Source organism: Theobroma cacao, chromosome 9 (genome assembly GCF_000208745.1).
Source record: "Theobroma cacao cultivar B97-61/B2 chromosome 9, Criollo_cocoa_genome_V2, whole genome shotgun sequence".
In the NCBI taxonomy this organism is placed as follows: Eukaryota; Viridiplantae; Streptophyta; class Magnoliopsida; order Malvales; family Malvaceae; genus Theobroma; species Theobroma cacao.
The window spans coordinates 34360575-34373286 of record NC_030858.1 but is presented as its reverse complement, the minus strand read 5'-3'; the positions used below and the strand labels follow the sequence as shown (position 1 = coordinate 34373286).

Sequence of the window (12712 nt, the reverse complement as noted above, 5' to 3'; positions counted from 1 at the left end):
GTAAATTTTTTTGAATAAATCTCTAAGAGAGAGAGTATCCCCAGATCCTACTAATATGATGGGTGGTTTCCGAAAATATTTTCAATAAAAAGTTTTCATTTGACATTTAATTGAGATTTATATCATCCATTTCATAATTGCATCACGTACACGTCACACAAATAAACCAAATAATGGACTTTATGTCGTGAATAAAACCAAAAACAATATAATGAATAAAGATTAAGGAAATATAAGAATAAAACTAAAAAATTAAGATTAAAATAATATAACATATGATTAAATGGTACCGTCGATGGAACTAGTATCACGAGGTGCTAATCCTTTATCATGTGTAGCCATACTCTCGAACTCAATTTTGAAATTCGTAGACCAAGTTTTTGTTCTTTAGAGGAACAAAAAATCAATTTAAGACCTCGTTAAATAAAATAAAATTAATAGATAATCAATCACACCTTATAAAAAAGATTGGTGGTGAGTTTCCAAAATTTCATGTTGAGGTAGATAGGTTCCTTGACCCGCACGTAGTGACAAGACTTTACCACTTGTTCTAAGTTACTTTTACTTTGAAAAAAAATAAGAGAAATCAAAGAAAAAAAAAGGATAAAATATAGTGACCTTTTTAAGTTTTGATCAAAATTTCACGGAAGTCCATTAGTTTTCGAAATAAACACTTCTCTTCAAGAATACAAACATCGTTAACAGAAATAATGAAAAGACTAGAATGTCTTTCTTTCTTTATCAATTTAAAAAATTATTATTATTTTTTAAAAATAAAAAAAATAGGGAGCATCGATCAAAGGAGGGGAGCACCAGATCGATGCACCCTTTAGGGAGCCCCACTAGATCTGGTGCTCCCCAATGGGGAGCTTTTTTTTTTTAATTAATAAAAAATAATAACATTATGTAATAGTAATTGCAAAAATAATTAAGGATAAAATTATCTTTTTACTCTTGCCACATCAGTAAGTTGATGGAAATACTAATGGCTAGGCTTTCATGTCCAACGAAAAATATTTTTTTAGAGCAGAATGTCCATTTCAAAAACTAATAGATCTCTATGTAATTTTGATCAAAACTTAAGGGGTAAGGATATTTTACCCGAGAAAAAATTATGGAGATTTGTATTATGATGGAGTAATTATTTCATGAATTGATTTTCTTGATAATACGATTTATCATGTCAAATTTCTAACTCCTGTTTCTCTCTAATAATAAGTATCATTTTTATTTGATTTATGACACATGAACGTATTGTGTAATGGTCAATCTATCAACAATTAAGTGGAAGTTACATTTACTTGTCATAATTATTTCCTGTTGTTCTTTCTCCTTCAAAGGTTTGTAATTTTTCTGGAATAGTGGAAGGGGTAGTTAAAATTTATGTTGATGTAGACATTGCTAATTAATGATATTTATGTGGTAGGCGAAGGTATTAATACGAGGGACCACTTCGAAAATGGTATTGCTGAAGATATGAACCAAGTGGTAGCTTTTAGCTGTGTGGCTTATCGAAATTGGCGGTAATACTTTGTCATTGTTCTTATGATCATGTTCGCAATCTCTATTGGCATGACAATGCGCCATTATAGCTTAACCAAAAGCAGTTTGAAGCTCTTAAAACATTATCGGGGATTGAAAGTCTGGCCAATAATTCACATGTTCTGAATCTCTGTTGTTCAAAGCTACTCTCTTCTTATAGTAGTTTTATGCATGCTTTCATGGCTGGTTTTAATGTTTTTATGAAGTTGTTGCCCCTGTTTTTTTTGCATCAAAGCCTAGAAACATTGATATCGCAACGTATGGTAACAAGCTTCAGAAGGCTAGGAATGTAATGTTCTTAATATAATCTTCCCAATCAATGCATTTGGGATCAAAGTTAAATGCATTCACATCCGCGATGCATTCTCCTGCTGCAATTTGCAACTTTTCTGCAATTGTATCATCAGATCTGTTTCGAAAATTTATCTATTTAGTGATAAAAAAGAGACACTGTTAATGATAAATTTCCTAATATAAGGACTGAAAACAATATATATAAACACTTGCATGCCATTGAAGAACATAAAATTTTCATAAAGTTCTTCCATTCTTGTCATTGATTTCGTTTTACCAGAAAAATCTTTATAATTAAGTTTCTCCATAATTCAAAGGTAATCCCCTCAAATTAAAACAATAAGGAATTTAGAAAGAAAAGCTAGATAGATATTACAACAAATTTGACTTAAAACAACACATTTTTAAAATGTGTTACTAAAAATATTTTTAATAACACATTTTTTTATGTTTTTTGAAACATTTTTTTAAATTTAACTTCACTATATAAATTTTTAGATGCATTATGAATAAAATGTAATGATAGAAATTATATATACTAATAAATGTTGCACTTTTATATATTGTTACTAAATGTAAAAACAATAAAATTAAAAGTTTAAATAGCTACAGTTTTTAAAATTTTACTATAAAAATAATATATTGCCTAAAGAAGTGTGATTAAAACTCAACTTTTTGTAGTGAGATCTACAGAATAAGATGAACATTTTACGCCCCTAGTTGTTTCATGTTTAATTTTCACATTTACAATGATTTATTTTATAGCTTAGTGTTTGGTAATAAAATGTTAATCTCATTATTTTTTAAATAAAAGCATAAGATCATTATTCAAAAATAAAAAGATTTAAGATATCTCTATCATCATCTTTTCTTAAAATAACTCAAAAATCACTATAGAATATCAACTTCTAAACGAATATTGCTCAATAGTTATATTTTACATTATTGTTAAAATAATTTCGTTCGGCTTGGCTAAAGCAATTGGTTGCAAGGATGAAAATCGTTGCAACGTCTTCACGCTTGAAATTTTTTTTACATTTTTCCAAGTGGTAATTACAAAGACCGTTATGCGCGTCGTGGTACACTTTTCCCATTGTATTCTTAATATCAAGATGCTGATTAGAAATAAGTATTGCATTTTTAGAACAACCAATTGCACGACACAATTGGGTAAGAAACCACAACCATTACTCTTCGTCTTTACCGTGACCAATGCCAAATGCAATCGAATGGAAATGTTCATTCGCATCTTTGCAAATAGCAATAAACAAAATCCCTTTAAATCTGCCTTTGAAATGTGTGGCATCAATAGCAACTACAGGCCGTATTACAGCCTTAAACCACTGGATACATGTCCCGCACGCCCAGAAAAAAATATTTGAATTGTTCTGCCTGATCGATAGCCATAACTATGACTACACCGGGATTTTCATGTTTCAACATATGGAAATACGAGGGTAAGAGTTGGAATGACTCTTTCGGGGGATCGAAAATAAGACTCTCTGCATACTCCTTTGCTTGCCAGGCCTTACCATACAAACATTGCAATCCCTACTTGTGATTCATCTCTTCCATTATTTCCTTAGGTCTCAATGGTTTTATATTATTTCCTTGCGGCTTAGGGGACATAAGCTCACCAATTAACCTTGTCCTTACAAGCAACCTCAAAATGAGCGTGATATAACTTTTTAACTCTAATCTTGAAATGCTCTTTTAATGCCAATATGTTCAAAGCTCGTTTCAATTTGGCCTTGGAAGGGAACACTTTTCCTCAATATAAGTGATCATCGCTTGATCTGGACTCCTCAATGGCAACTGTTTAAAAGGAGATCTTATATGCACCTGGAATAATCTATTGATGAGATACCCTTGCATTTACCCTTTCTTGATCATCGTCAGTGGACAAACGAATCTTGTTATCATTGGAGATGGGGTTGTTGTAAATAGGGTCTCACACTTAACATCTTCTAAGACAACAGTTGTTGTATGTTCTATACTGCCATCCGCATGATTGCAATCCAAAATATCATTGTCTAAACCCTTGTCCTCCTCTAAACAGTCATCATGCCCGCCAACATAATCACCATCATTCTAATCAGAAGTGTCATCCTCTGCACAGTCATCGTGCATTTGATCAGATGCATCGTCATTACTCACGACCGTCACAGTGTCATTTGAGAATGGCATTAGACCCACTACAATCATAGGCAACTATCGCATTTGTTGGCAAGAACAAAGTATTTGGTTCGATGTACATTCTGATGGGAATTGTGCAAGCAGCATTTGCAGACACCTCATGTGTGTACCGGGCTACTCAAACTCATGCACATACGTTGATGGTGATTGCTATTGTTGTCGGTAAGGGACTACATGGTATGGTATGTCTGAAGTGGTATAAATCTGATTTAGGTGATTACTGTGTTGGACAACTTGTTCATGTGGCATAACATTTGTATGTCGTTCCTTAACGATCACAAACACTATAATTGCCCTTTCATCTTACATAATACTTGCTAAATCTTTATCGTCCCTCATAACTGGGTGTGAAACCCTTGCGGCATGACTCAACAATGCATGTAGCTCGACTTTCTGATTTTATAAGTTTACCTTAACAACATTTTCAATCAGCTTCATCAAGCCCAAAAACGACAAATCACTACCAACATCCTTCACTCATGTTTCACCACTTTTGTAAGTGTCATCGACCTATTGACCACCGTATGTAATCATAAGCTTTACATTTGGCACGCTACTGAAATTTAATAGAAATTAAGTGTCACACTTAATCAATTTATCAAAAACGTGTCACGCAATGCCTAAAAAATCAGTCACGCAAAGCTTGCAACCTAGTCACGCAATGCCTACAATTCAATCACGTAATGCCTATGCCTAAAACCAATCACACAACGCCTAAAATAAGTCACGCAATGCCTAAAAATCAGTCACAAAATACCTAAAACCAGTCACGCAATGCCTAAGTTTCAGAGACGCAATGATTAAGTCATGCAATGCTTAAAAGCCAGTCAAGCAATACCTAAAAACTAGTCTCGCAATATCTAATAACTAATTGATTTACATGCTGGCAAGTAGGTTTAAGTTGTCAAAATCATACAATGTTTTAATTTATAGATATGTCTACTCAATTTCAACTTCTCAACTTTGGTGTCTTATTCTATGAATATAAACCGATAAACCCAAAGCACATACCTTGATGTCATCTTTGCTCTTTAGAGGGCAAGATATACAATATTCAGTAAAAGAGAGAAACGAGAATTTACTTTTGAACTTTTTGTTTGGATGGTGGGATAGAGGAAACCGAGACTATTTAATTTGTCTAAAATTGTTTAAAAGGCATTATTATCAAATCATGTCAAAATTTAAATAAAAATAATTAAAATTATAAAAAAGAGTATTTTTGAATTGAACTTATGAGTAAGATTATTTCTCACAAATTTTTAAAAAAGATGTTGGCTTGACAACCTCTGATGTATGGTAGCCTAAAGTTCGATGTTAACGGAGCATCTCATATATGACGGGAATTCGAGATAGGTGGAGCGCTGAGGGAGGAAAACGGTTGTGTAAAAATTCTATTTTCCAAGTCCATAGGGATTGGAGACGCTAACAGGGCAGAATTACTTGCAACCAAGGAGTCTTTCTCCCTATTTGTAGCATTTAGGTGGAGTCAAACCCATGGCATTGTTGTTGAACGGATCTTGCCAATGCGGTGTTGTGGAGCAATAGACCAGAACAGAGCCCCTAGTGGCTGAGAGGAATTATGAGCTTCATCAACAATATGAAAAGAAGGGTACAGAAGTGGTCTGTAGTGTACACTCCCCAGTCGGCTAACTCCCTTGCGGATCGTTTGGCTAAGGCTGGTGTGCAGAAGGCTAATGAGCTTCTGGTGGTGTACAACCATCTGCCTAACTGAGCATCTGGAATTATGGGGGATGTGGGATGGTTGCTGGTTTGTATGGCCCCTGTTTTGTATCAGATTTTTGATCTCTTACAGCAGGGATATGTTGTGAAATGGCGTGGTGCTGCTGGAATTTTTTGGTTTTGTTGAGATTGGGACCTGTCTAGGGCGTTTTATGAATTGTACAGAGGAGGGATTTTGTGGATAATAGTGAAACAAAATGTACTGATGTCTGAGGTAGGATATTCCAATTTTGGACTTTTTTTTTTATCTGATATAAGTGGAGAGAAAAGTTACACCATTCTTGGTGTAGAATTTCTCCCTTTTTGATGAATAAAATGATGCTATTTCAAAAAAAAAAAAAAGAGAGGATATAATAACAAACGAAAAGGAACAAATTTCTATTCGTGGTTCCAGAAAGCTGAACATATATTTGTTCTAACAGTATTTCATATTCATGAAGACAATAGATAATTGAAAGACACTATGATCAAATACACTTTGAAGATATTCTTAGACACTATTGTTGACAGCCATATATATGCTTCATGCTGCCATGAATAAAGTGACACCAATTAAATTAGAACACATTTTCTGAAATAAATTTAAAGCATGAATTCTTGGAAGCACAACCCCTATAATATTCGCTTTTCCTTCTTTGTTATCATTTGCAGATGTATTTTACGACGCCAGGAATATGAATATTCATGAAGTAGTCATCCCAATCAAGGCATTTGGGGTCGAAGTAGAACATATCTTTCTCCGCCATGCTCGATCTAGCCGCCATTCGCAACTTCTCGGTGTTTATATCATCAAAGCTGTAGCCAAGAGAAACAAAAGTTTTATGTCAAATGAATGTTACATTTGTGTAACATTGATAGCCTATAATTTTACAGATTTCAACATAAAAATTTAGAAGACATACATGGCTTTGAAGAACAAGTATGGTCTGTAAATGTCGACCAATCGCATGACAAAGTTGATCTTCCTATTGAGATCGCTGTGAACACCCTGAAAGAACTGGCAAAATGCTGTATTTGCCAATTCCAGTCCCTGTACAAGAAAAGAGAATGAATTCAACTTCATTAAAGAAATAACTGGAGGACGTGCTTTAAATTAAGTTTAAACAAGCCCTTCAGACCTTCAAAAGTAGCAAGTATCGAATTGCCATATATCTGTGGAAGCTGTCCATGCTGTTCATAACTTTAACCTTGCCAACTATTACAGGCTTTCCATCCTTGTTGATCCAAGGTTTCTTGGAAAAGTAACGGAAGCCATAGTCTTGAAGATTGTAATATCTCATAGGGTTTCTCACAGATGAACCAACTTGATAAATGGTCTCCGATGGTTGACATGATGCATGAGCTACCATAGCTACAATCATGGCATTCACCACCATATCAGCTGGTATCTGCAAAAATAACCTTGTAATTAAGATTTTCATTCTTGGAAAGAAATATCATCATATAACTGGTAGAACAATGTCTCATGGGAAATATTAGCATAGTGGACCTGTTACTATATTCTACTAATTGATTGATTTTGAATCGGAGACTTGGCAAATGCTTGTACGAGATACAAGCCAAGTAAGAAAAATGGAGGATAATTCTGAACTCACCACATCAACTATTGACTCTAAATCTCCAAGGAAGAATGTCAATTTTCCTTTAGCATAACCAACTGCAAGGCTATCGATGGTTCTATATCCACAAAGTAGAATTAGTTGTCAAGAAAATTACAAGCGAAAAATGCGGGGCAAAAAGCTTAAAATTTTCCAATATATATTTTTTTCCATTTTTTTTCAATAATTCAGAACATTTTTAGCACTTTGCCAAATACTTTTTCAAACGTTGATCCTACCTTTTTTATCCTGATAATTAAATTACTTAAGAGTACCTGACTCCTTCAGCCCAACCAGGGAATGGCTCTTTGTAAGTGCTAGTTATGATGGTAGGCCGTATGATGACAGTGGGCATATTTCCTTTCATATACCCCACCAACATTTCTCCCATTGCCTTTGTAAATACATAAGCGTTTGGCCAGCCATACATCCTTGCCCTAATTTATCATTAGAAATGATTTAACTCAATTGTTAGAATTTAACCTTGGAATGATCTAACTTCTAAATAAGGAAAATTATAACAAATACATGCATAAATGTAGCATTATCTATATACTCGTAACAGTCACAACCTCAAGGTATTATCTTTATTCTTAATAAGTTTATGATTGGATGATATTTTCAAAAATAGTAAAATATTTATAGAGGAACATTCATATGCTTAAATTTTAATTTGAAAGTTACGATTCACATTCTGAAGTAAATAAAAAAAAAAGAAGAGGGTGGGGGGGACTATCTCCCTTAGCTCGTCCAAGTCTCAATATATATTTATATTTTTCAAAAAAGAAAAAAGCATAGCCAGTGGATCAAAGATGAATATTCCTTTTTATTAAGGATGAAAGTTTTTTATTTGAACAAGCTCAATTTTGATAAAAATGGTCAAAAGCATAAAAACCCAAGAAATTTGTATCAAGTGGCTTGCATCTTAGATATTGGATAACATCAGCACACGACTCAACGTCTTAAGATTTTCTGGTTTTCAATTAACTGCCATTGCCAGCTAGAAAATGTACTATTTTTAGCAGAAAGGAGTTTTCACAAGTTCCCAGAATCAAATCATCAGGATCTTGCCAAAAGAAAGGGAAAACAAAATTCTATCTAAAATATATAAAAATAAAATTCATACTTGAAGTAAGAATGTTCGGGTCAACCATCTAAGTTTACTAAGATTTGTTGGTAACAAGTTTGAGTTGACAAGAATACCAAGTCAACTATTTTTATGATGTTTTTGTTGGGTCTATCACACGACCTTAATTAAATGAAAATATTCAAGAATTTGTTCTCCATATCAGCTTGTGTCATCAAATCAGTCAATCAAAATGAAAACGTATAAGTCTCAATCAATTTATGACTTGTGTTTCCTTTCTTTCGGAAAATTGTAAAGTTTAACCTACTCAATTAATTTACTCTGCACACTCACGAATAACAATGCCCTTACTTTCATTTAATCAATTGGGCGGCTGGGTTGGTTTGTGTTTGGTGGAGATTCCACCGAGTTATAAATGTGCTCGTCAATGTGTTGCTTCAGCTCTCTTCCCGTTATGTTTTAGCTTTGAGCGTGGGCTTCATACTATATTCTATATATGCTTTAATTCATTTGAGACACCATAATTTATGTTTTAATTCATTTGATTTTTAGCTAACATGATAACATAATAGATATACCATACCTTTCTAAATTCATATAAAATTTAAGATTTTTTTTTTCATTTCCTCATGATTATTCATCTAATATAAATCCTATTATGTCCTGGAAAATTAGCTGCAAATATGGTTAAGATTGCTGCCAATTACTAGTAAATGTTTCAAATTTCAATTAGGCTTTTCACAAGTTATAATTACGCGACACTTAACCCAAATCACAACAATTTTTATTAGTTTTGACATTCTTTTCTTCTTTGTGTTTTATTTTTTTAAAGGATCTTATGTTACTAGCACATTTGTGTGGTGATGACCTAAAACCTTGGATAAAATAAATATGAATGATGCGACCCTTTTTTAGTTTCCTGGTACATAAGCTCTATACTAAATCTATAGCCTACGGTGGGTGCACCTGTCTCATTCTTTTATTTCATTTGAAAAAGGAAATATTTGAATATAAAAATACATATATTTACTACGAAGTCAAATATCCAGAGACACCTATTTCATTATTATCATGTCAGGCTTGTGCATGAGAATCTTATCCTCTTTATACAATGAAAATTTCATGTCAATGACACAACATTATCCATATTTCACAACTTAAGGTATAGTTGCGTGACAATTTAAGAAAGACGAAAAAAAAAAAATCTTGCTAAGTTGATACATTTATTTGTAGCAATTATAACTTTATTAAAACGTGATGCATTAAAGTTCTGATAACTAATTAAGAAGCCCGCATCGGAAGACATATACAAATCGAAATAGCCTAGGTATAAATTACCTTGAATCTTTCTCAGAGAGCTCACAACTATAGGCTATATAACACCATGAATCTATATCAGAGATTTCACAATTATAGTCGCAACTACTTTCTCAAAGTGGGTTGAGTCTTTTAACTTACTGGCACCAGCAACACCGGCCGGTCCCATAATATGAATGCATATGTAGATATTGCACATGCATTTGCTGACCCAAGTTTGACCACTTTAAGCCGAAATTTTTAAGGTAAAAAAGAAGATGAAAATAGTAGTATTTACTAATTACTATGTTCTTATGAACTTAATAGTTTTATAAAGATCAAAAAGTTACGCCAAAATATTTGATTCAGTAATTAAAATTTTTCTTTCTCAAATAAAAAAGTTTAAGAATTAGACTTTCACGGACCTCTCAATGCCCAAATCTTTCATGGCTTGAGTAATTTCCTTCTCCGAAGCTCCTTGCGATCTTAGTTCATCCAATTTTTCCTCTACCACTTTCTTCTCAATGTTAATGTCTAAGCCAGAGACACCGTTGAGTGTTTCTCCCATGTTGTATGAGTTTTCTAGTATAAGCCCTGACCTTTCCCCTGACACATAAGCTGTAAAAAGGCAAAATAATTTAGTAAACATTATCATTATATCATGTAATAAATAGAAGGGGAAGACTTTTCAGCACTTCGATCCCTACTTTGGTATCTGTCATATACTCAATTAAATAAAAAATAAATATTGGGTGTCAAGGAAGAGAAAATCATTGTCTTCACCAACCTGTAGATACATGAACAAGCACTTTTAGTTTGACACATTTCTTGGCAAAGTTTAGAACAAATTTAGCTCCCAATGTGTTGAGGCCAAGTGCCACATCATATCTACATTGAAGAAAAACCTCAAAAAAGGTTACATACTATATTTTATTGTGTTATCTAAATTATTATTATTGCAAAATTGGTTTGTTATTAATCAATTAATTAATTCTATAGTACCTTTCATCAAAGTTGGTGGTTGCAGCAAGGTTAACCACAACATCCACTTCCCTGCACATCTCTTGTACCAAATTGGAATCTTCCACACCCAAATCCTCATGAGAGATGTCTCCAGGGATTAGAGTAATTTTTTCTGATATAAATGAACTGAAATTTTTGCCATATTTTTCTTTCAGAACTTTGAACAGGTCCTTCCCTATGATCTGTTAAAAGAAAAAAAAAGTCACCACATTAAAGGGAAAATGCCTGAGGCATTGCGCTGAGTAACAAGATCATCAGCTATTCATACAAAAAACCGAAACTCCTTAGCTAAAAGAAGGAAATAACTTTTCTGCTCCAAATGGAAAGGCCAGAAAAGAAAGCTTTGGAAAGTCATGAAAAACCAATCATGGCTGCAATCACTAGAGCCATCTTTTCTAAAGCACACACCTCATTGTGCAAACGGTGTATTGCAGATTTGTGGTCTGCAGCTCTCAAAAGAAGATAGAACTTCTTCACATTGGGTTGAACTCTCAGTATTTTCTCCACAAAAACTGCACTCAAAGAAGCAAACTGAATACGAATATGCCTTACTTCATTCACTGAGAGAGAGGAACAGGAAAAAGGGGGATGATACGTACTCTTTGCCAAAAACCCAGTGGCACCAGTGACTAAAATGGACTTGCTATCAAGAAACTGAAGAGCACTTCCTAGTTCCATTAGAAGGACGGTGGGAGAGAGAAACGAACAAAAAATGATATGATATAGTGCTTAATTATAAGTGAGGCTAAAGACACAATTGCTTTAAAGGAAATCTGATGGCCTGCCTCTTTTATATTTTCTAGGAGGGAGAAGGTACAGAGTGCAATTATGGGGGTGGAGTGCACGCAAGTGGTTGGGACGATGATTTCCTCTGGTGCTAAATTAATATTTTGAGGTTGCCCCATATTACTATATACCATTACAAAAATATAAGAGTAAGAAAACACACTTCATTATTTAACTCCTTTTTTAATAGCAAGAAAACTCCAACTGTTAGAACTTCAGACTTCAACTTGAAATTTATAATGGGTACAGTTAGCCTATCTATGTGGTATAATCTGCTTTAATTGGTTTTCTTTTGTCTTGCAGGTCTCCTACTTGATCACCACTGTTGAAAGTTATGATAGTTTTTGATCTTAATAGTAGAGATCTCTCAAATTCAAACTATGGAATGGAAGGAGAAGAATTTACAGATGGCCAAAGAGAGTTATATAGTAAATCTTTTATTAATATTTCTTTTGTTTAACACTTGGGTGAGGAGGTCACCTACAAAAACTACTATACAGCTAGGAAATGTGAAGCGGCCGTAAAATTGGAAACGAAGATCGTGTTGTTGGATGAAGCTGACCTACCATCGGTGGATTTTTACACTTCGTGCAATATTGTCTTTATTATGTCCATATTTTTCTAATATTCTTGATGGCATAAATTGTTTTCTCATGTTAATTTTGTTTTTATTTTGTTCTCCTCCAACATTACTGACAGGACAAAAAGTATGTTAATAAATAGTGATGAATTCAAAGTTTTATATAAAAAGTAATTAAAGAATAATCATATAAAGATAATAAAATTATATATATCAAATTTTATACTTATAATAATAAAATATTAAAAACCACCCCATCACCACTTTTGATCAACCCTTACTCATAAGTCTGCAGTAATTTTGGAGGGCAATGTAAAAGGGTTCAAATCTCAGTAATTAAAAACTAATTAAGCACCTCAGCAATTTTTCTTGCACTTGATCTTGATGATTTAACTTCTGAAAATGCACACAAATGGAATGGTGGTTTGACTTCTGAAAATACTAGGAGGAGAAAAACATTTATCCTTTTTCTTTGAATCCTTGCCCACAAAGGAGGGGGGCAGGGGGGAGTTGGTGGCCCCTCAAGCCCCCCAACTAATTTTAAAATTTTTATAATTTATTTTTATTTTT

The 12712-nt window shown here is 33.5% G+C and overlaps 1 protein-coding gene across 1 annotated transcript; it reads right to left on the bottom strand.

The window, feature by feature from the left end:
* On the bottom strand, positions 6127 to 11624 carry LOC18590348 (fatty acyl-CoA reductase 3). The gene is made up of 10 exons (XM_007015801.2): positions 11376 to 11624; positions 11185 to 11288; positions 10756 to 10958; positions 10541 to 10641; positions 10179 to 10371; positions 7646 to 7807; positions 7368 to 7449; positions 6891 to 7160; positions 6675 to 6802; positions 6127 to 6567 (listed from the first exon to the last, which is right to left on the bottom strand). The coding sequence occupies exons 1-10, from the start codon at positions 11452 to 11454 to the stop codon at positions 6414 to 6416; spliced, it is 1476 nt and encodes a 491-aa protein (XP_007015863.2). The 5' UTR covers positions 11455 to 11624; the 3' UTR covers positions 6127 to 6413.